This window comes from Populus alba, chromosome 2, assembly GCF_005239225.2.
Source record: "Populus alba chromosome 2, ASM523922v2, whole genome shotgun sequence".
Taxonomy (NCBI): domain Eukaryota; kingdom Viridiplantae; phylum Streptophyta; class Magnoliopsida; order Malpighiales; family Salicaceae; genus Populus; species Populus alba.
In genome coordinates this window covers 4,510,057-4,537,238 of record NC_133285.1, presented here as the reverse complement: position 1 = coordinate 4,537,238, position 27,182 = coordinate 4,510,057, and the positions used below count along the sequence as shown (strand labels likewise).

The 27,182-nt window shown below is 34.0% G+C and overlaps 2 protein-coding genes across 7 annotated transcripts; one reads left to right on the top strand and one right to left on the bottom strand.

Annotated features, from left to right (window-relative positions):
* Nucleotides 1–1,710: 1,710 nt before the first annotated feature.
* LOC118049140 (membrane-anchored ubiquitin-fold protein 3) lies at nt 1,711–4,226 on the top strand. The gene is made up of 3 exons (XM_035059045.2): nt 1,711–2,406; nt 3,199–3,369; nt 3,926–4,226. Exons 1-3 carry the CDS (start codon nt 2,277–2,279, stop codon nt 3,979–3,981), a joined length of 357 nt encoding a protein of 118 aa, XP_034914936.1. The 5' UTR covers nt 1,711–2,276; the 3' UTR covers nt 3,982–4,226.
* A 623-nt stretch (nt 4,227–4,849) lies between these two features.
* On the bottom strand, nt 4,850–16,051 carry LOC118049139 (uncharacterized). 6 transcript variants are annotated; one of them, XM_035059039.2, is made up of 12 exons: nt 15,634–16,051; nt 15,163–15,248; nt 14,740–14,946; nt 13,812–14,012; nt 13,567–13,689; nt 13,311–13,348; nt 13,107–13,230; nt 7,163–12,331; nt 6,314–6,469; nt 6,030–6,131; nt 5,809–5,951; nt 4,850–5,524 (listed from the first exon to the last, which is right to left on the bottom strand). In XM_035059039.2, the coding sequence occupies exons 3-12, from the start codon at nt 14,815–14,817 to the stop codon at nt 5,284–5,286; spliced, it is 6,375 nt and encodes a 2,124-aa protein (XP_034914930.1). In that variant the 5' UTR covers nt 14,818–14,946; nt 15,163–15,248; nt 15,634–16,051; the 3' UTR covers nt 4,850–5,283. The 6 variants fall into 6 exon arrangements, with proteins under 6 accessions (XP_034914930.1, XP_034914928.1, XP_034914927.1 ...); XM_035059037.2 differs by having other exon boundaries at nt 14,740–14,931; XM_035059036.2 differs by having other exon boundaries at nt 14,740–14,819; nt 15,634–16,050.
* Between the last annotated feature and the right edge of the window lie 11,131 nt (nt 16,052–27,182).

The window sequence follows — 27,182 nt, the reverse complement described above, 5'->3', positions numbered from 1 at the left end:
CATTTGTGCACATCAGCTCTAACACGAGAAACAAAAGATTTTAATGGGAGCCAAGCGAATTCTAACTTTCTAAGCAATGCAACCATATCTGTACTTCCATGGGTAGCAGAGTGCCACTATTATTCCTCTCTGTCCATATAGAAGAGCAGTATTGGTAAGTAATCCCAAACAAGTTTCCTCTCCAGAAAATTCTTGACAGCTATCCAAGCTCAAGATTCTGGTCCCCAAAAACCATGCGAACGCCCACTATGGTAAGGATATTTTTGCCAACTTCATTTTAGTAACAGGACAAGCGAAGAAAACATGCTTCGCATATTCATTTTTATTTGATGGCCGTAGATTATTCTTAGGCTAGTTCTGTGCCATCTAGACTGAACCCATTTTTCTCTGAACTGCTAAAAAACAAATCATCTATATATTGGAATTGAATTATTCATGAATTTGGAACCTTGATTGACAAGGTGGGAATTATACCCGGTTGCCAATCAAGCGAACACGAGGCAATAGCTCATTGTTTGAAGCACATAACAGGCAAGAAAGATAATACTGTACCATCGTTTCGTGTGACAACGAAGCTCATCTCTTGAAGTTATATGACTGTATTTCATTTGTTTTGTGTTTGTCATACGAAAAACTACGTGCAGAAAACTGCTCCAATAAATTTATCTTTATGTTGAAAGCAATATAAGAATATGTTAAATGTGTGACGGAGACACAATGGATGGAAGCTTGGTTTTAATCTTTTATGTTATCCCTGAGTGGAACTCCGTTTCAGCGGTTGATGGAAGATTCAGTTCAAATGTGAGAAATCATTCGACTGGAAGGAAAAGGACAGCTTAAAGGCAAATGTTAGGTGGCAAATCTGGACAAGCTGGTGTTAGGTAACAGAAATGGACAGCTTTAATGTCTGATGTGAGGTCCTGGTAAAAGGAAGCCCAGTGCATTCATGGCCTCGTTACAAAGTGTTGAGAATAGTACCATACATGCTAGGCCTGGGAATTTGGGCTATCAACTTCAAGAATTGGTTTGGTGTCGTTGAGCTACAAACATATTGAAATGGCTAGCCCGGCACATTTACTGCGAGACTCATGGCTCGGAATTAAATGAGAATTGAGATGACCCAACTCATTTAAACGAATGAGACCAATCGTAGATGAACTGATGAAAGTTGTTCTGGGCTGTGACTGTGCTTGTAGATGAACTGATTTTTCAATCGAGAAAGAGACCAATCAAAATGATAATCTATAACCTTCTAAAATCACAAGAGTAAAAATCAATTGGTTCTCGTGGTCCAACGAAATTAATTAATTAATCCCCATTGTTTCAACAGTTAATTAAGGGACCGTGCAGCTGTGCTTACTGTTATTTCACCCATGCAGAAATCTGACTTCTCTCTTGGATTTACTCGCTAGTGGGATCTCCCTTGCTCCATCATCTCTTTCTCCTGTGCTTCTCTCCGAATTCAACCACTGAATGGGCTGACAAATGAGATAATAAATAAATAAAAGCAATAGTTACTGTCTTCTTTTTTTTCTTATCTTATAGTGTATTTGTTTTTGTTTTAAGAAGTGTTTTAGAAGATTTTTTAATTTTAATATGATAATGTTAAAAATTAATTAATTAATTATATATATAATATATATATATATATATATATATATATATATATATATATATATATATAGAAAGCAGCACACGGTCAAAACATAATCCAAATGAGAAATAAAAACAAGTATGATACAACAAAACTGAAGTGTCATTTTCGATATTCTTTGGGTTGCTTTTTTTCAGTTAGATTCAGGTATAACAAAACAGAACTCTGATTCTGAAAGTCTCCCATTCCAGTAGTTTCTTTCTACATCAAGAAATTCAATAACCAGCCTCTCCTTCATTCTTTGGGTTGCTCTCATACTGTTCTCATCATTCACTAACATCCCTCTTGTTGTTGCATCAAGAAATAGAATCTTGGGATCCAAAAGCTCATTCTCAAGTGTAAGAACGCTCCTTTTCAGTCATAATCAGTTGAAAGATTGCTTCTTTCTTGGATTCCGAGGACGGAGTCACTATATTTGATCTGGGTTCTTGGTGTTTTGTTTTTTAGATAGTATACAAGTAGCACTCTTAGTCACTGTTGTTGAAAGTCCTTTTCAAAGAGACTTTGTAGTGAAGGATACGTACTTGGATCTTTAGTAGAGTTTAAAGGGTGTTTGTTCTCTTTTGTTTTGGGAGTTCGTAGAAATCATTTTAGAGGCCGGGTTTCAGTAAGAGATTCGTCAATGGCAACACCAGCTTCGATTGAGCTCAGATTCAGGTTACCAGATGGCAATGATATTGGGCCAAACAACTACACTGAAGCAGCCAATGTGGCGACTCTTAAAGAGCATGTAATTGAGCAATGGCCAAAAGGTTACAAATCTTTTTCACCTATTGGTTACTTAATGCTTCTTGAAATGCTATGTGTTTTTCTTGACGTGTACTTCTTGGTTTTTGATTCATTGCTTCGAAACTGTCTGATCTGTTTTGCCTCTTTGATTATTATTTTTTAATGGCCTTAATGTAGTTTTGCAAGTTATTTACGAGTTAGATGATTTTATCCTTATTTTCACTTCTCCAACGTGCAACAATTCTGGTAATTTCGGAGTCTATTGGGACATTAAAGACTCTGGAAGAAATGGAAACCAATTAGATTTAGATAATTTACCTGCCAAATTGGTTGAACTAAAGAAAAAGTTAAGTGCTGTTTCAAAAATAATTTGCTGGTTGCTGAAAAGAAACTTGATGTCAAGAAAGGCTGGTGCTGTCCTTGTTAGTACTCTGTTATTTCCGGTAAATGTATGAAACAGAACGAGAATGGTCACAATGCCAAGTTTTGAATGTTGAAGTTTGTAATTTTTGGCTTTTCCATTATAATGGATTAATCTAAACTTGTGTCATTCTAATATTTTAAAGCCTCCTATTCTGCATTTTGTGGTGGTAAGTCCATGTGGATGGTAATTGGAAAATATCTTGCTCTTTCTCTTTCCCTTTAGTTTGCATTTGTACAAATACGGACAAAGGGTAATCATTTGGAAAAGGCACTTATAGAAGTCTTTCTTGCCCTAAATCTTGAAATGTTGTGTGGTTTAGTGTGATTACCAAATTGCATTTTGATGTCCAATTGACTTGCATTTTCTAATATGATCGTGTCTCACTTCACAGACAAGGAAAATGGCCCGAAGACTATAAAAGATGTGAAGCTTATATATGCTGGACATGTACTGGAAAACCATAGAACACTTGCCGAGTCCAGACTTCCTGTCGGTGATCGTCTCGCAGGTGTAGTCACCATACATGTTGTTCTGCGTCCTCCTGGTGCACGTATAAACAATGGTGGGTAATCCACGTAGCATGCTGTAGATAGTATTTCAGAATGTGCTTAAAACATGCATCTGTGTGGATTATAATGGCAATAAACTATATGACTCTTGATAACTATTCGTGAATTTTAACTTGTATTGCCACTATAAAGTCATTGATGTCTCATTTGATTGCGTGTGTGTGTGCATCAACTAAATACATTGCTCTTAGTCAGAATAATTAATTGGGGAGTGGGGGCTAAGATACTTTCTTTTTTTAGTTTCTCTTTTTGCGTGAGCTTGTGCTCTTAGTATCTCCCTTATCAGCTCATGTTGATGCAGGGAAATAACAATGTTAATTGACTTCATTAACTAGATATTCGGTCCAAGAAGCGTTCTTCCCTTTATAATCATAAGCTAGCATGTAGAGGAGGCAAGAAGTTTCACTGACAGTGAACTTAGGCAACTTCGCTGTTAGCGATATGTTTTCATTTTAAATAGCATCCAAAGGGTTTGCTTGAAAAACAATGGAAGGAATGGAGAGTGCTACTCAGCACCCGAAGAACTAACACTCAATGTATCTTTTACAGGTGATCAGAGCATTGATGTTGAATGGCGGGAGGGTTGCTCATGCTCAATCTTGTAGTTGCAAGAAGAAAACATTCTGAAGCTGCTTCAGTTGGTATAGGAGCCTTTAATGTGCAGTGTGTTAGACAGTAGATGAGGTGCAGTTTAAAATTTCAGGAACTCCAAATTTCAAGTGGCTTTAGAAACAAAAAAACTTGAAAGTCCGCCACCAGCATGCCCTCTGTTTCTTTCATCTTTTGGGTTTTTTGGCACCCCACTGTGCTGCTATTCATTCATTAGTGTTGGAAAATGCAAGGAAAGAAATTTGTCATTGTGGATTAGAAGTTTAGTTGATATATAGGGTTTATCCTACGAACAGAAAGGAAAAGGAGAGGAAAGAGAGTAAAAAAAAAAGAGTAAAAGCGCTTGCAGAAGAATTTATGATTTTGCTTGGATCTGTTGTTATCACACTGGCTTCTGAAAAGTTACAGAGAAGGTACAGGTTGCGATTTTTCACACGATCAATAAAACTTTGCCAGATATCCACTCTGGTTTGAGTCCAACTTTTTATCAACTTCATTTAATTTATGGCCACTCTAGTGGACCTTCCATTAGAAACGTTACTGGCAGTAACGAATTAATCAAGGATCATACTGTCACCATGTTCGCCGGGACGTTTCGGATTGCAAAATTTCATCGGGTCTTGACTATAATATTATTCAAACATCATGCTGTGTTTCAAGGTGGTCAAGTAACCTCTCTTATGATTCGCATCAAGTGAAGTTGAAGCTTTATCAAAGGTCACTTAATCATGAAACCTGTTCAATAATGGCTCCGGCATGCTCCGGCACCTAAAGGAAAACTTCATGAATGAATGAAAATGTCACGACTACTAGATTCCCTTAAAGTAGAGTGGAGGGGGAGACATAGCAACGGGGAGGAGGAACTGGCTCAAGGCATTTTGCTAGCTTTTCGAGTGACGAACCAAAATTAGTTTCGCTGGTCAAATAACTTGATTACTATACAGTATAATGAATTACAGCAGCGAGCAAAAAGGTCATAATTTTATACGTACTATATATACCTTATGATGCTAACAACCAGCAAAACACGATTTTATTTACAGAAGGTACAACTGCTTCTACGCTTTTGGCATCCCATTGCAGGCTTGTCGAATTTGAAACTTGACTTGTGCCAGCTAATTAGCCAGTAAATAGCAACCAGCAATCCACATAATTAATTAATCACGGGAGGCAGTATGGGGATATGAACTTCTGAACTCATAAATGGGATTTCTGAGACTTCGTAAAAAAGGTGCTAAAGGAGGCTTTTAAAGATGGCTACGAGGAATGGTCCCCAAGGGAGGCTGATGAGGAGCGGTTTAAGCATAGGGCTTTCTTTGATGCCGAGCATTCTTGAGAGTCATCATGAGCTTCTGTCTCTCACCTTCAACCTCTGCAAATTGAAGGCTTAGCTGAGAATAGCGGTCATGCATCTCCTTTAGTTCAGTCTCCACAGTGCTATACCTTCCCTTTAGTTCCAGCATGTCCTTAATCAACTCATTGATGTCTCTAAAGCTTTTGAATATGGCTTCCTCGTCACTGTGTTGTTTCAAGAAAGAACTGGTGCAGAATGGGAAAATTTTATATTCGTTAGCTTTCTTTTTAGAGGTTTTATCTAGTGTATAGCATCCCCAATTATAGGTTTCACATATTAAGGAAGATTCTATAAAAAAAATTATGTGAAAATTTCACCCCTATCATTCTTGAACAAGTTTAACCATCTACTGTGCAACCTAGTGCATGGCAAATGGACAAGGTTAGAAAGAGAATTTTCTACGTTACTACCAATGCCAACAGGAATTCTAGTATCTCAGGTGTTTTCACAGCTGGATTGAGTGGCATACCTCTGAAAGAGGATGCTTGATCTTTTCTTTGCTTGCAATGCTTCAGCAAGCTCAATTTCTAATGCAAGCACCCTCTCTAGAGCATTTCCACACCCTGAGAATTCATTGAACAAGGGGAACATGGTTCCTAGTTCTTCATTGGCCTGAGCAAAGAGCAGAAAGTTAAGTGTCCAGATGAAGAGAGCTATTACACTGAAAGGTGCAGATAGCGACCAACTTACCTTCTGTAGCTTCATAAATTCGTTTTGTAAGCCCGGAAACTTTTGGTCAAAATCATTATCATCTTGCAGCAGAAGTGAATTCTCGTTTTTCATCCTTTCTAACTGCATGCAAAAGAGAAAAATATAAAGATTTAGAAGTTAGTTTTGTAAATTTACATTTACCATATGGCTCTAATGCTATCTAAGACCTATGTTCCATTTCCATTTCTGCGCATAAGAATGTTTGACAGATGAGCAATCTGTAGGCATCATCTCCCTGGGCTTCAGAGTGCAGATATGTGTACCTGATTACTCAAGTGGTCCATGCTAGACTTTAAACTTTCAGCTCTGAAATGATCATTGATGATAGCTAAATGCTTCATGTCAATATGCAGCGACCTGTCTTGATTTATGAGCGAAGAACTTTTCAGCCCATTTACACCACAAGATACACGAACATCCTGATAAACAATTACAAAAATAAATGGTTAGAGGAAAACTTTCCAACATCATAAATTTTGCAATAGAGAGGTTGAAGGATAAGGATAGCAAAATTACAATTTTCTTTACAGAAATTCAAATATTTTACTGGCTCACACCAAAAGATATGATAAACTTTAAAACCCTTGACTATCAATAAATAGCAAACAAGAATTTCAAGGAAATATTTAAAAGATACTTAATTCTTTATGAAACAAAAACCACTAGAAGAAAGTAACACAGATATCTGATCACAATTATATTATTTTGTGTACTACTTTCTTCTTTTATTCAACAAGTTGTTCAAAAATTAAGTTACATTATTTTTCCACTGGAAAGTAACAATACTTCAGAGACAGCAAATCTCGGACTTTTGAGACAGGAAGCAAAGGCTTGTTTTTGACTAACGCACAACTAAATTATGAAATAAGTGAAAAGGATGAATACAGGTACATTTATAGCATCTAACAAATTCTAATTGTGGATATGTAACATGATTCATTTAAGAAAGACTGAAATTTCTTCTCAATTTATGGTAGGGCAGACAAATATATGTTACCACGAACTAACCAAGTATATATTTAATTATCCTCTTGCAATAACATAATCGAACTTGAGATATATGGAACAAATTTTCAATAACACAACCGCCAAGTTTTTGTTTCATTGATTACCTGCTCAGGTTGCCCATTCATGAGTGTGCTTGAATGGTCAGCACTGTCAAAAGAGGCAGGGAATGCATGTTCTGCTTCTTCACAGTTCCTTGAACTATGCCTTCCCAAATACTTCTGGTTTGGATCCCCTGTTGGACCATTCAGAGGGACCATGTGTAGTCTTTTTCTTTCATAGCTTGAAGCATCAATGATTGAGTTTTTGTCGCTGGAATTTCTAATAGCTAACTCATCAGAAGACAAGCAATCCCCTTTGCAAGATCCATCATTTTGTTCTGCTTGCATGTTCACTTGTGATTTGGAATTCTCTAGCAATTCTTTCATCAAAGCAAGTTCAACAGCAATTTTTGACCTCTCCTTGTTGCATTCTTCCAGGGCGGCTTCAAGTTTTTGTTTTTCTTCCTTGCAGCACTCAAGACTTATTAATGAGCATTCCATTTCAGCCTTCATCAGGTCATAAGCATTCACTTTTTCACGTTTGTCAGAAAGTACGGATTGTAACTCAGCCTCCAATTCCAAGATTCTCATTCCCAGTTCTTCATTTTTCTTCAGATGAGAAGCTTCGGATTTCTTCCTATTTTCAATTTCATCAATGGCATCTTGTAATTTCCATAGCATCTCTTCACTGTGTTTTTTGGAGATGGACAGCTGCTGCTTCTGTTCTTGCAGCCTTGTTTCGCACTGCTCTCTGATAAATGCAATTCTCAAGGACTCTTGCATGGCAACTGGTGGTCCTTCAGGTTCTCTTTTTTCACGGGCCTGGATACATTCAGCATCAGCTTTGTCTTTGAGCTCTTTCAAATGGATAGACAAGTTTCTGAATTCTTCGGTCTTCAAAATCTGATCAGAAAGCCTCTGGTTCAGCTCATTGCAGTGCTTCTGCAGCATCACTAATTCATCATAGTATCCTTCAAGGGTGATGATCTGAGCTTTCTGTTCATCCAATTTAGCTTCAAGTACTAGAAATTTTACTTCCAGCTCAACCTTAGAGAACACCAGATTATCAATCTCTTCTTCAGATGTCACCAACAAGCACTTCAGCTTTTCAAACTCTTTGGAATGCTGAGCTTTATCCTCAATATAACTAAGCACAACATTTTGAGAATTATTTTTGAATCCCTCGAGCTCATCTCTTTTTGTCTCAACAAGTAACCTGTTTTCAGCAATAGAAGCCTCTAGCTCAGACTGAACAGAGTTGACATTTGTCATCAGCCTTGCATTCTCTTCAATGTATCGTGTTTCACTTGCATGACAGTGATTAAGGATGATTTCCATGTCAATATGCTTCTTCTGAAGATGGGCGAAGTGTCCATCTGAGGAGTTCAGTTTCTGAAGAAGCACTTCAACTCCACCCTCGTATTGAGTCTTCACAAAAATGAATTGAACATCGGCAGCTATTAGAGATTTGTACATCTGAGACAACTGAGATTTGAGAGTGGAAGCTTCTTCATGAGCATTTTTAAGACATTCCTCCGACTGCAACAAAAGTTGGCAAACTCTTGATTTCTCAGATTCTAGACCCGACACCAAGTGTTTAAGATGAGTCAATTCAGACTCATGAAGATCAAATTGGAGCAATCGGCACTGCTTCTCATTTAATTGGGAAGTTAGATCTGTTACTGTACTCTGTGACCCCTCTCGCAAGCTTCTCTCATCATGCAGCTCATCATTCAGAGATCGCAAACTCGCTCTCAAACTGATCACATCTGAAGCGCGTTGGGCAGACTCCTCAGTTTTATCCTGCAAAGACACCATCAAAGCTTGCTTTTCATCTTGCAAAGATTGCAGGCATTCTCTCAAACTGTTTAGCTCCGATGTAAGCTTGGCAGATTCCTCTGTCTTATCCTGCAAACATGCCATCAAACCTTGGTTTTCATCACACAAAGATTGCAAACTCTCCTTCAAAGTGTCAAGCTCTGATGCAAGTCTGGAAGCTTCCTCGGTTTTATCCCGTGAAGATGTCATCAAAGCTTGTTTTTCACCATGCAGAGATTGCAAACTTTCTTTCAAACTGTTTAGCTCCAATGCAAGCTTGGAAGAGACCTCCTCTTTATCCTGTGAAGAAGCTATCAAAGCTCGGTTTTCATCGTGCAGAAATCGCAAATTTTCTTTCAGACTATTTAGTTCTGATGCAAGGTTGGCAGCTTCCTCGGTTTTATTCCGTATAGTTTCCATCAGAACTTGGTTTTCATCATGCAGAGTTTTGATGCTATCTTTCAAGTTGCTCAGCTCTGAAGCCAGCTGAGCAGACTCCTCCTTATCATGAGAAGATACCATTAAAGATTGGTTTTCATCATGCAGAGATCGAAAACTTCCTTTCAAACTCTCAAGTTCGTATGCAATCCTGGAGGACACCTCATTTTTATTCCGTATAGATGCCATCAAAGCTTGATTTTCTTTCATAAGTTCTGCTGCAGTCAGCTTAGTTTTATCAAGTTCACTAGCGACACTATCTAATGCCAAGATTTCATGACCAAGGTCCCTGTTTTTAGAAATAAGTTCTTTCAACTGAACTGCCAAATGATCAAAATCAGAAAAAAGTTCATTGTGCTGCTGTGCACATTTTTCTTCAACTTCAGAGCTAACCTTGAGTTTGTAAGCAATACCCTCAATGTCCAACTGAAGCTTCTGCACCAAAGCATTCGACACATCTAATTTATCCACCATGTTCCTCGTATCACATTCAAACTTCTGTTTCAACAATGCAAGCTCTGATTTAGCTGCAGCAATGGACACTTGTGCAATATCTCTCTCATGAACCAGACATTTCTTCTCTTCCCTGAGCTGGAGAATCTTATTGCAAGAATTATGCTGAAGCTCTTCCAATTGCATCATGACACCAGTTAAATCCATGGACTCTAAATCCTGATAGCCAGATTCACTAGAAGGCATTCCATTGATACTTTTGTCATAGGATGCCAGCAAGTTCTGCAACTTACTCTCCATGAAATTGACTAAACCCTGCAGTTTTTCCTTCACAGAAGCCAGATCATCAAATTCACTTCTGAAAGTTTTCAACTTTTCCTGCAAAGAAAAGATCTCATTTTGAAGACCACAATTTTCTAGGGTTTTTTTCTCCAATAAACATGCCAACTCTGTTTTCTCAGCAGCACAAATCTCATACATGCTCTCATAACTTCTGTAGTGCATCACTTGAGACTCCCATTCGGCAATCTTCTGCAAGAGAAGGTGATTTTTGCAGGTGACATTTTGCAAATTTTTTTCCAAAACTTGGTTTTGTTGAGCCATCTCATTGCACTTGGCACTATAAGTGGCCCTATTCTCTTTTAAGGCATGAACATCATCCAATGCAGAGTGCAGCTTTTGTGATAATAACCCCTTTGACTCAGTTGAAAGCTCTAGCTGCTGCACAAGTTCATTTATTTTCTCCTTCATACATTTGATATCATCACTGGCTTCAAGCAAAGTTTCTTGTAGAGCCTTTGAAAGTACATCCAAGTATAGATTTGCAAAATGCATTTCACAAGCTTCTTCTTCAACCTTCCTGTAAAGCCCTTCCTGCAAATGTAGTGATCTTTTTAAGTCATCTAAAAGAATATCACAACCCAACTGCTGTTTCTTTGTCCCAACAAACTGATTTTGGAACTGAAATAGCTTCCCCATATGAACTTCCCTTGAATCAGATCTCTGGCTCTCCGTGGTTACTGGGTTTCCTTCGAAGCCTGATTGTGAAGAATCTACAAAAGCTTGCCGGATGAGGTTCTCATTAGTTTCAAACATAGACAAAACCTGGACTGAGAGCAGTTCCAAGTCCCTTTGTAACTGGTCGACAGCAATAGAATAATTCAGGCGTGCCCTTCTGAGCGCTGCCTCTGCAGTAACAGCCCTTCTTTCAAGCTCCTTGTTCAGAGAATCCAAATCACGTTTGTCTTCAACAAGTCTTGATAGCTGGTCATTCAGATCTAGGCGCATTGTCTCCATCTCTGCCTTTGTGGATGAAACTGTATACAAGCAAGTAGCATGCTCATTTCTGAGATTCTGCAACTCCCCCAGCATCTGCCTCTGATTTTCCTCAAGCTCCTGGACAAGAGCTTCATAGTAACACTCCATCTGGTCCATTTTCTTCGCAAGGCTCTCTCGTTCAGCTTTTGATTCATCCAACTCCCTCAGAAGTTCAAATATTTTTCCGTTCATTGCGTTGGTAGTATTTATAGAGTCAGTCTCATGAGACACCAGTCCAGGAATATTAAGACAATGAAGCATGCCTAGTTCTGGTTGATACAAGTCAACATCAAACCCTGATTCACTTACAAACTGGCCATTTTTATGTACACTCATTTCTCGGATCTCCTTCAGGCTAGATCCTTCAGAAGGTACCAAGTGGATGCTGGAAATTGGCAGCCCTGTTGCCTGCTTGAGATTATGCAGCACACTGAGCAACTCCTCTATGTCTGAACGAAGGAAACTGAAATCGCTTTCATGGTATCCCAAGCATGCCTTATTCTTAAGCTCTTTTATCTTATCTTCCATGGGTAAAAGCCCATTTAGCCATCTGAGCTGCAGATCTTGAAATCTGTGATCCTGCCTGGGCTCTGTAGCATTTCTGCTGCTAAATGGAGGGGATAACTGAGAAACCTTTAGCTGTTCAAGTTCATTTTTCAACTTTGAACACTCCGACTTCAATATGGACACCTCTTTGGTCATCTCTTCTCCAGAAGCAATCTCAGAAGCAAGTTGCTTGGCAAATTTTTGGGCTTCATAACCTATTTCATCAGCATGACCCTGTAAGGAGCTTACCTCCTGTCTAAGTGCAAGAATAGATGACTCCGCCACTTCCAAGCTTCCTTTAAGTCTACCGTTCACTTCATATGCAGCTGCCAAGTCATTATCTGCATGGTAGTCTGAACTCCAGGCATGAACCCAGTCATTCGTTCCCTGTGCCAAAAATTGATGATCAGAAAGATCCCCTTTCTCCAGCTGAGGACCCTGGCTAAGGGAAAGTCCATCTAAGTCACCAGAGACAGTGCTCTCAAGGCGATCAATTTCATGTGTACTGGAAATATCATGCTTCTCTGCATATAAACTCTCTGAAGTATTGGAAAAGCCATCAAAGCCAACAGCTGAGTCTGCATATTCTTCGTTTGACCCCACATCTTGTTTAAGTGAAGCAAGGTCTTTAGATTTGTCTTTAAATCTAACTCTGATATTTACCTATAAATCAGGCCAAAAAATAAATAACCTTGTTATTGATTGGAATCACAGTGAAAGAGGACCTTTTTGATCATAGAGAAACACTATGGCAGCAGAAAAGGGACTTCAAATATAAATATGAAGTTGCTTTGTTCACAGGGCAACTCAAAAGGTACCAAAAGTACGTACATGCACCCTTCCTCAAATTCTACAACTGCATCGACTCAGTTGTTAAATCAAACACAAAAAAAGGCACCCCACTGATTTAAAACAGATCTTATTATCCAACAGCTGACCAACATAAGGCATAAACAACATTTGAAATTTGAACTACATAGTTTTAAGAGGAAAATGTGTAAGCAAGAATATACAGCAAATAGTCAGGTTTAAGTTACTGACATGGATACAGAAGTTAATGTGGAAATCAGTCTCAAAATCAGTTAGGATCTTAGAGAAATCTTAGTATATATGGTTTAGGAAATAGAATCTGGTATTAACTATCCAGATTCTCTAGATTATTGCTTTCTAGTTTAGTGTAGAATACTTTCCTATCTAGTATTTATTTCTTGTTTTGAAGGTCAGTAGGTTAGCTTCTCTTCCCTATTTATTGTACAAACATACGGCTGGTAAACTAAGAAAAAGAGAAAGACTTCTCTCAAAATTCTTCAGTTAATATTTACTTACAAGGTTATGTCAACAGGCCACACAAGATTTCTTAAGATTCAGGAGAAATTGAGAAACCAGTTCATGATGTACAATATAAGCAGGGATATGTGTACAAAACAAATGACCTTACCTTATCTATCTGATCATTGTTAATCTCTTCAGAAGATGATACTTTTCCACCAGAGGATTCATTGGGACTATTTTGGTTAGTCTGCAATCCCCTTTCTCTGTGTTCCCTCTGCTGCTCAAACTCCCTAAAAACAAATAAAAAAATTGCAGATAAGTGGTTGATGTAGATAAAGCATTAAGTTTGCGAGTTGTTATGTATTATTACCGGAAACCAGTTTTTGAAGTGAGCAGCTGTACAGTGACCTGGAAATGAACACAACAGGCAAGACATGTTGGAGTAAATGATAAATCTCCAAAACAGAAGAAAATTCCTAGATCAGGCCAGAATAAGATATATCTTAAGAGCAAATGCAATTAGGCTCTCCCAATTATACCATTATATGGCCCAAACAGGAAGTATATTATTAAACTAACTTGCAGAAGACAATTTTATTTAAGAAAGGATATTCAGAATTTCTCACATGCAAAGAAGTTCCAGAATCAGATCCATGAAGAGGCAGGGCAACAACAGATGGTTTTAATGCATCAGCATAATCAGCAAGGTTGATGGTAGCCTCCCCAAGGACACTAGACCGTGATGAACCCTGATGTTAGTCAAATTCAGATCAAATAGAATTAATCTCAATGAATTTACATGAAATAAAGAATGATCTGGTACCAAGATGGCAAGCGACCACATGATAAAATAGGGGAGTAAAGATATTACCATTGATATAACAAGCTTATAGAGCTTTTCATCGTATTGCTTGGTTTTAACATCTTGGAGAAGTCTTGTGGTCTCGTAGATAGGATCTGCCCATTTGCAGGTCCCGTTTCTTACATTAGCTTTGGTTGTTTTTCCAGTTGCTTTTCCAGAATCAGCAGGAATGAAAGATATAAAAAGTTTATCCCATCCTGATTGAGGAATCTGCATTGCGTAAAGAGGAATGAGAGATTTAGTGATTGCTGAGATTACTATGTGCTGAATAAAAAGATACGCAATATTTTCCATCAAGCAGGAAATATGCAATTAAGCCACAGTAACAACGAAGCTCAAACTCAATATTATGCAAAACAGTGACTGATGTGAGCTACATACATCACCATTTTTGTTAAGCATCAAACAGAACTTCTAAAAATCTTAAGGTATCTGGTTTGATTACGGTTACAGGATAATAAACTTCTGTAAAATTGAAAATTATCAAAAAAGAATATTATTTTCTTTTCTTGCTTGTATATTCTAGAAAGCTGAGTATTTTTGAAGCATGCCAATCCCCACTCTCAGGGTTTTCACCAAGCCAATGCTCTGATTTTGCAACCTGGATGATAAATACTTGTGCCATTCGCCACTCTATCATATTATACGATAGAATACATGGCATGCAAGAATCGGGACATTGATGAATATGTCAGCTAGGTGAATACACATCTAATTAGTTGATTAATGTAGCACGTTATTGATTGAAAAGCTTGTGTGTATGTATAAACAAATGCGATAGCTATATACACACACCTAGGTCAATAAAAAAAATTAAAAATCGATGAAGTTCTATAAGCAAATTTTTGCTTGTGCCAGTGCGTGATTTAACAAAATTCATCAAGGTAGTCGCAAGTAACAGCAAGACAGATAACATATTGTTAAGACCAAATCTTACCTGTGTAGCATGGAACTGCAGCCGAAAGACAACTTTCACTTTAGTCTTTTCGAGCTCCCACTTGGTAATCCTCGACATTGCTGGAAAACAAAACTAATTTATTATCTGCTGCATCACAGTTCAAACGCTGCAAGATCACGCACGATCACCAGAAAAAAAAACAGTATTCACAACTCTTCCACCACTGCGATCCTACAGGTCCCAGAACTAGAAATCATAAATACACACAAAAATCACTAATGACAAAAAAAAAAAAAAAAAAAAAACTAAGCTTAGATCCTTGAGCTTGCCACAAATGGTCAAACTATTTGATCAGGTAAATTTGAGCAAGCAACAGAATGAACACCACAGTAACTTGTTTTCCGTCATTTCCTCGGCAACCAAAACAACATGGGAGAATGCGTGTTCAGGAAAAAAAAATACCTTGTGCACAGACCTCTCTGAAACGCTAAACCCAAAAGTAGTTCAAAAAATGCCCGCTATTAGAAAAGGCAGCTCCGATCTAAACCCTGTAAAAAGAACGCAGAGAATATTTTTCAAAAATTCAAGAGTACAAGACGACAAATAAGAACCAAATGCACCACCCACCACAACAGTGAGAAGACCGAAAAGAAAGAGCGATAGAGTAAAAGAGAATCCAAAACCAAATGTTGAAAAATTGCACCCTTTTTCAGTCCATTACGCTATTAAAAACAAATCACCCTTTTCTATTCCAACTAAAAGCTAAAAACAGTACAACAAATTTACCCGATTGACCTTGAAAATAAAATAAAGTAGAGAGAAAACGCCAAGAAATGCACAAAACAGAAAATGCAGGCAGGGGAAGAAAAATCTAAGTGGAACTTGAGATTCAGTTCATACAATAAATAAAAAATAAAGATGAGAGACACTTACAGTTCTCGAAAGTGAAAAGAATAAAGGGATGAGAGGAGGTGGGCACTGAGTTGTGGACATACATGCAGGTGCTTAAGATGGAAGCGAGAATAAGAAATCTTTACAAGGAAGGTTCTCCTTCTCTTTGTGTTGGCTCACACGCTCTGTATCTCTGTCTTCAGATTATGGGTTAGTCCATGTCTTACCTTGTTGTTTGAGTTTGAGGTGGTTGGGATCTTTGAAGAGCGTGCGTGGTCTGTAGTCTAATCTATAACGTAGATAAGCAGTCAATGATGATTTAAGATTGGATTACAGAGAGGCTTGCGGGTTTGATTATAATGGATTTATAAATAATAATAATAAGGTGCGATGGAAGTGTGCTTGAAGGTGAAATATCAGCTTCCAAGATTTCTAGATTTATCCCGCCAAGGCTTTGATAAAACTGTTCTTGTCAATTGCTAATTAATTGCTGGATTATTGGTAATGATGGATTTACTTTTGCTGAGTTATTCGAAATTACTGAAATGGCCACTTCGTTGTTATCTTCTTGGGCTGCTATGTTTTCTTGGTGTGTTTTTTTTATAATTTTAATATACTAATATTAACAACCTTGTAAAATAGCAAATATATTTAATTCTTTTGTACTGTATTATTAAACGCATATTTAAAAATACCTATTTAATTTAAACTTAATAAATATTATCCAACCATACTTGAATGGATAGATGTTTTAAAAAAAATTACTATTTAAACTTAATAAATATTAATCCAACCATACTTGAATGGATAGATGTTTTAAAAAAAAAAATACTTTACCCTATAAATAATAACTAAAATATAAATATTGTCATACTAGATTTGAAATCCACTTAAATCTAATCTGAAATATATATTTATATGTATAAATATATTTGTAGAGCATTTAATTTAATTTTTTAATCAAATGTGATATATGCATATTTTAATATTGATATAAAACACTTATATATATATATATAATAATATTTACCATTTAATATATATATACACACACACTTCAGATATATATATATATATATATATGTTTTATTTTATTTTTCTATTAATAAGTAATAGTAGATAATTATATAAATTGAGGTGTAGTTTTATTTTTTGGGGGGTAGAATCCATGAAAAAAAAAAGGTAAGGAAAAGCATGTAAATTTTGCTTTTAACGGTGGCTTTTTGTGTATTAAACAAGTTATAAATTTAAAAAAAAAAAATTACCACACCCAAACACAGCGTGGTAATAGTGGACCTGGTTGGGTTTTGTTGACAGGTGGAATTTAAATGAATGGACAGAGGATAGATTGATGGACTGGTTTCCGCTTTAGGAGATTTTTGATGACGTGTTGTTGTTTTATGGCCCAGCTTGCTTCTGTGTGATCCCTGTTTGCTAGATTCTCATCCAATTCGTCTGCTGCGTAAGGCCACGATCAATCACTCATCGGCGCACTAACCGTAGGACTTTCAAGTGATTTTCTTTCATTTCGTGGAATTTATGTTTAATTGAATGTTACTCTCGTAAATAAAGACAAGAGGCGATTCCGTCTTTTTCTTTTTTTCTTTTTTTTTTTTTGTTTTACTCTTAGGAATTTATTTTGGCTTGTCTCGGTTCTAGAATAAAAAGCGTGCATCAGTATTTGATAGAAAATGCAGGCTAACTTATATTTTAAAAAAAATAAAAAATATATATTCATTAAAAATTAATTTTTTTATATAGTTTATATCATTTTCATACGTTCATCTCAAAATTAATTTTAAAAAATTGAAAAATTATATTATTTTAATATATTTTAAATTAAAAGAAACCACATTTTTAAACAGATACTAATGGAATTATCTATTTCTCAGTTTTGTTCTAGAACAAAAGCTTCTATCAATTATGTCCCTCGTTATTAATGAATTGCTCAATTGGATCCTTTTTTTTCCATTTTTCTGCTGATTTTCTTTTAAACGGTAACACTGTATTGCATAGAATATGCATATTGGATGGCAAATAATAATATACATTCATCGAAGGCACGATCGATAAATGCATGCCACGTTACTTAAATGAAATTACTTTTTATCGATAATCATGATACTATTAATGATGAAATCGTTTCTTAGCTATTAAATACATGGTTAAACGAGAGATTCATAGTTTATTTAATTTTTTTATATTAGAATATTATAATCACATAATTTGAGTCGTAAATTTAACAGACTGACTCGAATTCTATTTTAAGTTCCCTTTTTATTTAAATTTTTCTTAATTTATCATTTAACATTAAGTTAATTAAAAATTGGCTTAATAAATATATATATATAATATATTATATATATATATATATTTTATTTACGTGGGTGTCCGGGGCAGCTTGCGCGCACCACGAATAATCCCACGGCTCACTGAACATCCTGCAAACCCAGTGAGCATGTAAAGCACCCGGGGGATGACAGGCGTGCACGGTGAGATTTAAACCCAGGATGCATAGAAAGGGAACAAGTCCCTTCAACCGCTGGGCTAAGATCTCGAGGGCAGCTCAATAACATATTTTGATTTGCTTTCTAAGGAGTTATTACGGTCTCATGACCCGACATATATATTAGTTGGTTAACGCAAGATGACATGAATTGATCTAATATGTTGTTGTTGTCTTAATGTTTGTATAAAAAAAACTTAAATTTAAAAATTATTTCGAGTTAAAATATATTTTTATCGGTTATCTGGGGTTTATTTGGATTTCATGAGTTATGAATTCATTAAAACTAGTTCTAGGTTTGGGAGATTTGCTCAGATTTGTTTTTTTTTTTTTCTATTTTTTCAAGTTTATATTTTTTAGTTTTTATCCTTCAATAATTATTGAATTTAGAATTTGACCATGTTACTTTTTAAAAAAAATTGATTTCTATTAGATTTTTCACTAATTTTAAAAAAATAAACGGGTTATCTCACCTTTTAACATAAGATTGTTTGATAATTAAGCTTTATAGTGCTATTCAATTTATTTTTTATAGTTAAGATCCGATTTTAAAAAATAATAACTCTCTATTTTAATTTCATTGCTTAACATTTAATTGGTCGAGAATTGTTCTTCATGTATTTTTTTTTTTTTTATAGGGTTTATTTTAATCATGTATCCATGATCGCAAGGTTAGGGGGTTAACTTAGTTTCAAGTTACTTTTTCATTGTTTTTATATTTTTTACAGCTTTACCCTTTGATATTAAATTATTTAATAATTAAGGTTCATGATTTTATTTAATTTATATTTTATGGGGCTGGCATGATATCACGCTGCATATTCAGCATGCTAATTCTAAATGTTGGGATTTTTAACTTTTTTGTTGTCTTTCTTTTTTCAGTTTATTTACTATTATTGTATACTTTTTATTTTTGTTATTAATTTGTTAAGTTTATCAAACTCAATGCTCACCTATCTAAATTTACTCCGTATCCAAGCTTGTCGTTTTAGACTGGGAAATATCGAGAGATAACATTACCACATCAGCAGTGGCGGAGCCTAAGCATTAAAAAGAAGTGGCAAATTAATTAAATAATACTATATTATATATAAATAAATATTAAAAATTAAATTTGAAACAAATATACTAACTCATATCAAGTAAAATTAATTTTAAAAATACTTTTAAAATAAAAAAAGCTACATTATAATTATTCTTTTTAAGTTTTTTATAAAAAAAATTCAGTTTAGTTATTTAATAATTATAAAAATCTTCCATATAAAATTCATAATAAAATACATATTAATTCATCAAAAATCCATTTTATATCTCATACCATGTAATATGCTGTTAATAATGCACATGGATATGAATCTTCATTGATAGTTTAAATTTATCATTAAATATATTATTTTTAAAAATTAAAAAATTAGTTTTTTTTCATTTTTTAAGAAAAAAACCAACTTTTTAATTTGCAAAATAATCAATAATTACTTCACTAATAACAATTGATGTTTGTTTGTTTATCTGTGAAAAAATTTAATTCCTACTGTAATTAATTCAATTAAAAATAATAATTTTTAAATTAATTCAAAATAATTAAATCAATACCTATTTTTTTTTAAAAAAAATTCAAAATAATAAAAAAAAAATTAAGAGGGCAATTGCCCCCTTAATCTCCTATGTGACTACGCCACTTACATCAGACTATTTTATGACATGAAAAACCTTTTTTTCTCTCTTGCTTCACATTGGTCTACGAATATTTTGTCGGGGGATCGTTCCATTTCTCACTTTTTGTTGTTTTTATTTTTTTGTTTATCATTTCCTACGACATGTCACTTGGTTTCGTTTTACGGATGAAACAACATGGATCATCAAATACTCAAATTGACATTTTATTAGAGTTCTGGAGGCATGCAAGTTTAATTTAATTTTAAAAAACACTAAAAGACATAATGTATATGCACAATTTATTGTAGATTACTATAGTAAATTTACTATTTTATCTTTACTTAAAAAAACTCAGTTAATATGGTTTTAGGGTTAAGAGGACTTTTCCTATGATATGTTTGCTATTTTTAAATTTTATGAGAATAAAAAATTCTTTTTACATATTTGATGCACAATGTAATGACTTTAATACTCCTAGAAATAAAAAAAATAAAAAACTTGAGACAAGGGTTTTCTTATCATTTTCCAATTTGGATGTGTAATGAATTACCCACATTGGCCTTTAAAGAAAAATAAAACACAAAGGTTACAAATAGGGGCACCGAAAACTTTTCGATATGTTATTTTTTTTGTGATTACCAATTTAGATGATGGGAAATTAAGTCTTTACACATATAAAATTAATTAAAAAATAGTGGTTGGCGTGTCCTACAAATATGCTAGGAGGCACCCGTACAAGTGTCGTCTTCTAGTGGTGAATTGCCATTGTTCACGAAGTCATTTGAAGGAGCGCAACGTTCGCTGTACGTATAAATAAAGAAGATGTTGTTGAGCTCCAGTGAACCCCCCCCCCCCTCTCTTTTTTTCTCTCCTTGCTTTGATTTTAACATCATTTCTTTGAAAAATCAATTGCGTCCTCCCATTTATGTTTATATCAATTTTTATCCTTATTCTCTAAAATGCTCTTTCTTTTACTTTTGATGTTTTTACAACTTTAATTGTTTTTCAATTTTTATCCCTAAATATTTTATTTCATTTAATTTTGCATCCAATTTGATTCTCATTCATTTAATTACTATTTTATTATCTATTTTTTATCAATTCCTCTCTCTCTCTCTCTTTCTCTCTTAATTTTATCCCTCGTCATTTTATTTTATTTAGTTTTTTTATTCAATTTGATCCTAATTCTTTTTAATTGCTATTTTTTTTTTATCATTTTTATTTTATTTTGATTTTCAATTTAGTCCCTCATTATTTTCTTTCACTTTGTTTTTATATCATATTTGGTCCTTATTGTTTTAATTACTATTTTTTTTGTTTTATAATTTTCTATGATTAGGGGTTTTACTTTGTGATTTTTTTATTTGTCTTTAGTGGGATAATCTTGATCTTATGACTCAGGTCATAAAATTTGAAGGTTCGCTAGATTTAACTTCATCATTTTCATGTTCTTTTAAAAATTGATTATTTTTCAATTTCATTATTCGAATTTAGATTATTGATCCTTGAGCTTAGTGATTTTTTTCACTTCCTTTATTTTTCAATTTTAAATATGATATCTTGAGTCACGGGTATGTTGAGCTAACCTAGGTTCATTCAATTTTTTTATGTTTTTTTTTCATATGTTTTTTCACTTTTCTTTTCGTGGGGTTATCCAGGTCTCATGTTTCTGGTTATTGGTTTGTCAAGTTAATCCGGGTTGACTTAAGTTTTTTTTTCAACATTTTATTTATTTATCTAACTTTGGTCTTTTTTAATCCTTCTTTTAAATTTTTTTTTTTTTACTCTGATCTCATATCATAGGTGACAAGTTAGTTAAGTTAACCCAACTTTTTTTTTTTTACCTTTTTTTCCCCTAACATTGAGTTATTGAGCCTTTAGCCTTTAGCCTTTTGGTTTTTTTTTTTAGGGCTATTCCGATCTCATATCCTAGATAGTGGGTTAGTCAAGTAAACTATGATTTATTTTTTTTTTCCAATTATTTTTATGAAATCAATTTTTTTTCACTTTCATAATTTAACATTGAATTATTGACCCTTGAATTTTTGTAATTTTTTGTTTTTCTTTTTGTGGAGTTATCCTAGTGTGGGTTAATCAAATTAACTTGGATCGACTCGATTGTTTTATATTGATTTAACTTCATTTTTTTTATCAAGTCCTTTTTTTATATAATCTTGTAATCATGATTTTTATATCATAGGGGATAGGTTTAGTCAAGTTAATTCGACTTTAATTTTATATTTTTTTTTATATAATTTTTTTTTAATTTCATCACTAACATTAAAATTATTAAAATTTAAAATATGTTTTTTTTTTAAGCTAACCTAATCTCGTATTTGTGGGTCTCCTTCGATAGCGTCCGAGGACACATGCACATGGTTGTGCGTCTCGTGTTGGATGGCATCATTCTTGAAAATGCAGGGGATCCAGTTCTGAAGAAAGCATGATAATGTCACAGCTAAGCCAATGGCCCCTTTATCACGTGATAAGCCCTTCCCATCAACTGCCCCTTGCCTTGAACACGTGACTGTATTCAGCAGAGAGGAATTCCCTCTACCAAACACAGGGCATCTTTATTGTTCTACGAGTCCGGCTCCCCTGGAATTTAAATTTCCTCCATTTTCCTCAAGTTGAAAAGTGAATTAATAAATTTTTAGTTAAAAAAATCAGCTAAATGGTTATACCTATTTTTCAATCTTTAGTCTTCTTTTTTTCTCGTAATCTATAACTCTTTAAATCCAAAAAAAAAAAAAAATTAACATTTATCTTGAAAAATAAATCTTATTTCATGTTTAAAAAACCTCTTTTGATTTCAGAGGATACTTGCCCCCCCCCTCTCAATATGAAGCAAAACTTTCATGTTCAATCTTGAAGGAAAAAAAATAGAGAGCAGAAGACGATCTTTTAATTGTTGCCTTGTTCTTTTACTAAATAAAGGGAGTAGCAGAAAAATATGCACGATCAGGCTCTTTAAAATCTTTCCATTAATATTGTCCCCTCAGTTTCTTTAGATGTCAATATAAAAAAAATTTGTTTGTAAAATTAACTGCTAGTTTAGAAACGATGTTTTTTTATTAAAATTATTTGTTTATTTTAAATTAGTAAAAAAAAAAATATTTTAATATATTTTTAAATAAAAATATTTTAAAAAACAAAACTTATTCATAACCTCTAACTGAAAAAACCCCATCGTCCATACAGAGAGGATTGAAGAAGTTTCAGTTGAATAATAATAGGTGTTAATTTTGAAAGGATAACACAATGGTATTTTTTAGGGTAAATAATTAGAGTGTTTTTAGTTATAATTGGATTTTTTGTATTTGAGCATCGAAAATTATGTTATAAATAATAAAAATGTTCTTATTATTTCTATTATTAATTAACCTCTCACAATTGAAAATTATCTATACAGGTATAACGGTTTACATATAAATATCGTTTTAATTATATCAATTGCGTGCTGTGACGAATTGGTTATCTTTTTATAGAAATAACGGTTTAAATATCGTTTTATATCAGTTCCTAGATTATGCTAGGGTTGTTAATTGGCTCATCTGCTTTATTTACAACCCTAACATACTCTAGGAACTGGGTTATCTACTGGTTGATATTGTTGACTTGGCAGCATATTCATAATTATGGTGGAAGTGTTTATTTTTTTTGTTAGGTTTGATTTTTTTAAAAAAATAGAATTAAATTGAATTATTTTAATAAAAAAACCCAAACTGAAACCGATTCAAACCGACCTGTTTTGGTTCGATTTTTTAGAACAAAAACTGGTTCAAATTTGTTTGGCTTGGTTTTTCGAGTTTTAGCTCGGTTTTTTTTTTTTTCTGGTTTTTTTTCGATTTGGATTCTGTTTAGTTTTTTTGGTTTCTGGCTTATAAAACCAAACCGGTCGTTTTTTTTTTAAATTCTAATCAATTTAATTGATTTTTTTAGTTATTTTTTTTAATTTTCTCAATTTACTTAATTTTTTTATTTTTTAACTCACTCTTCATTAATTTGCTGTGACCTGGCTCATCAGCGTTAACGTATGTAACTCGGGTCTGGTGGGATATTATTTTCCGTCAGATTCATGGTCAACCTATGATCACGCCGGGAAAAAAACCCCACAGAATTAAAGTCGCATGAAAACCCACGCACGGTGATATGTAAGAGATGGATCTCAGTCCCATGCATGGATTTCAGAGCCAGTTTGTCTCATTTCCAGCTGATCTCCGTCCAGCCACAGTACCTTTGCGTGGGAGTGGAATCTGATTCTGACTCCATTTAACCTCCCTTTTAATTATAGATAATGGGAGTGGTTGATGAAAAAGAATGCAACATTCCATTAATTAATCAACGAAGGATTTCCACACTCAGCTTGGACTCCGGAGAGCTGCCCCTTGTGGTTTTTCACCTACCCGCACTCTCACGATGATCGGAGAGCATTTCAATATTATAAACCAGTGATTAGTTAATTGATAGTGCTGCAGATCATTTGTTATCGCCTTTTAGAAAAGTAGCGACAGAAATTATCATCACCAACAAGAACCATATCGTGCAATACAGCTTTTACATGCATTTCTTTATAATCACCTTACAAATAAGGGTAAAATTAAAGGATAAAAAAAGAGAGATTTAGTAGTTTATCGAGCTAATTAAGCCTAAAACTACGAACAATCCCTAAACCAGGCAACGGCATGCACTAATTAGTACTTACATACATCAACATATATCATAATCTCCAAAAAAATTAAGAACTAGTTAAAAACCACACGATAAACATACATCACAATCTCCAACCACAAACTAGTTACTTAAAAACCAAATTTTTGTTTTCTCTGGCATGATTTTCTTCACAGTCCACTTTGGCAGGATGGCTCTTCTTAGACCCCCAGAAGAAGCAACCTCTAGGGCTCTCACCCTTCTTCTCAGCACCAGCGAAGATCCCTTTCTCTGCTTGCTCTAATCTCTCCATCTTTTCCTTGTGTAGCTTTCGCATCACATAAGCTTGAGCAAGACCAGTATCAATTGCTGCCATTGCTAGATGGTATAGAGTTTAATCGAGACCTGCGTGTAGAAATCTGAAGGTGATAACTGGCAAGGTGAGGAGGCTGAAATGGCTAGAGCTGGATAACAGAAGATCGGGAATGTGCAAAGCATGGGGTTGGGGGGCTCTTGGGGTTTTAATTTTATAGGCTCGTCTAGTGTGCTACTAGTCGGACGGGGACAGAAACTTCAGTGGGGACACGCTGCAGGGTCCAATTCTCGACTTTCGAGGGTGGCTTGGTGGCCAAGACACTAGCCGGCTTCATTGGAATCCCCGTGGCCATAGTTGAATTGTTATTTTTTATTAAAGTAATTTTATGTTGTGTTATAAATATGTTATGTTATTTTATCGAATTAATCGGATCAAATTTAGTAGGTAGGAGTCTCCGGCAAGTTAAATTCGATGTTGAGAATAGACGTGTTAGATTTGATCTCCTCGAAAATCTTGATTAGATGGTGTTAGAATAACGTAAGCAAAGATGTGGCGCTGGGGGCGTTGTGTACGTAAGCCAGTTTTCTTATTGTACTCTCATTCTGGTGCCTGGACACGTGTATTTATCTCCATCGAATTACTTGAAATTTCGTGAGCGTCAAGGATGACGTGTGTGTGTGTGTGTGGATTGGGGCCTACAAGCCGGAATTGACTAGGAAAGCACCTTTAGCAAACCAAAGAGAAAGGAAGAGATGCTCCATTTTGTAGCCTAAATTAAGGCACGCCGTGGCCTCTCAGGGCTTCGACTGGAGTTTGTTACGCTCGTTTGCTTGCTCAAAAAATATCTTTTTAAGTGATTTCTTATGGAAATTAGATTCTTTAAAAGTGGATTGTTTTTTAATATTTGATCATTTCATAAAAGTAAATTAGAAAAATATTCTGCAGCGTTTAATTCTGCTATAAGAAGTAAGTTAACAAATAATTTGTTTGTTAAGTTTATTAAAATAATAAACACTAAATTTCACAAATAATAAAATTATAAAAATTATAAAATAAATAGTAATTAAGATATCCATGATCAAATCTGATAAATAAAAAAATTAAAAGAGGATGTTAATTTTTTTTTAATTTGATAAATAATTTAAAGTAAAATAAATAGCAATAAAAAGGGACTGGATCTGACAAATTAAGAAATTTTAATTAAGAAAAGAATAATTTTTTTTTTTAAAGAATGAGGACTAAAGTTGATATAAAAATCGAATTCTAAATGACAAAATTGAAAAATAAAAAAACAATTCAAAACAATATATATAACAATCAGAAAATTAATGACTAAATTTGATATAATCAGTAAATAACATGATATTTTTGATTTTTTTACATCTTCTAAAATTAAGTGTATTATTTTGAAAATAAAAGGAAACACTTTTCTACAAATTAAGTCAAACTTTGTTTTAATTAAAAAATATTTTTTTATTAATCAAATTTTGTAATGGTAAATAAATATGAGAAAATTATTTTTAAAAAATCACTTTTTAAAAAAAAAATAGGATTTAAGTTTTTTTTTTCCCGATTGCTACGAGGTTTATTTGAATTTGGATTACAAAATAAGCTCTCATCCTTTGTTAATTATTTAATTTGAGATCTTGAGGGGATTTTTTTAAAAGAAAAGTTGATGTAATTGAAGATTGGGAAGAGTGGAGGATGGATTTATAATGTTTCATTCAAGCTGTGATGTGAGCATGTGAATAGCTCCAAGCCTACATGCCGACACTGTAATTTCTCCGTCTCCGTTTTCTAACGGAAAATCCGCACGTCGTTTTCTTTTTCGTGTACAATAGAAACAAGAAACAGCATCTACTTTCTCACAGTGACATCATTCATCAAGTCACCTCATTAATGGAAAATTAAGTTCTTGAAAATTAAGTTGTTAACTTCAACCTATGCTCAAATATCTGCACAAGAATTATTATTATTATTTTTTTTTTTTATGAATTCCAAACCGCATAGGAATTGCCCGTCGGATGGTTTACACACCAAACCAATCACGAATATTAAAATAAAAAACTTTAAAGGATATAGTTTAATGGGTTAGGTTTTAAGTTTGATTTTTAGAAATCACCGGTTCGAATCTCATAAATCTCAGAATCATTAAAGGCTTATATAGTCGTTAGCTTCAGGGCCTGGAAGATTAGTCGAGGTGCGTGCATATTAACCCGGACATCCATATTAATAAAAAAATTAAAAAAAAACAAAAAACAAAAAGAAATTCACATGGATGATTAGCAACTTTAGGGATTGTGCTCTTTTGTTATTGAGGTTAAATTTTTTTTAAAATTAATTTTTTTAGTTTTTTTTTAATTATTTTGATATATTAATACTAAAAATAAAATTTTAAAAAATAAAAATATATTATTTTAATATAATTTCAAATAAAAAAATATTTTTAAAAATAATTTTTAT

What these genes read in the sequence shown, in the direction of transcription:
- LOC118049139 (XM_035059039.2), bottom strand. Translation starts at nt 14,817, where the DNA reads ATGTCGAGGATTACCAAGTGGGAGCTCGAAAAGACTAAAGTGAAAGTT. An exon ending in ATTCTGGAACTTCTTTGCAT is followed by an intron (nt 13,349 to 13,566) that starts GTGAGAAATTCT and finishes GTTCATTTCCAG; the next exon opens with GTCACTGTACAGCTGCTCAC. An exon ending in ACAATGATCAGATAGATAAG is followed by an intron (nt 12,332 to 13,106) that starts GTAAGGTCATTT and finishes CCTGATTTATAG; the next exon opens with GTAAATATCAGAGTTAGATT.
- LOC118049140 (XM_035059045.2), top strand. Translation starts at nt 2,277, where the DNA reads ATGGCAACACCAGCTTCGATTGAGCTCAGATTCAGGTTACCAGATGGC. An exon ending in AATTGAGCAATGGCCAAAAG is followed by an intron (nt 2,407 to 3,198) that starts GTTACAAATCTT and finishes CTCACTTCACAG; the next exon opens with ACAAGGAAAATGGCCCGAAG. An exon ending in TGGTGCACGTATAAACAATG is followed by an intron (nt 3,370 to 3,925) that starts GTGGGTAATCCA and finishes TATCTTTTACAG; the next exon opens with GTGATCAGAGCATTGATGTT.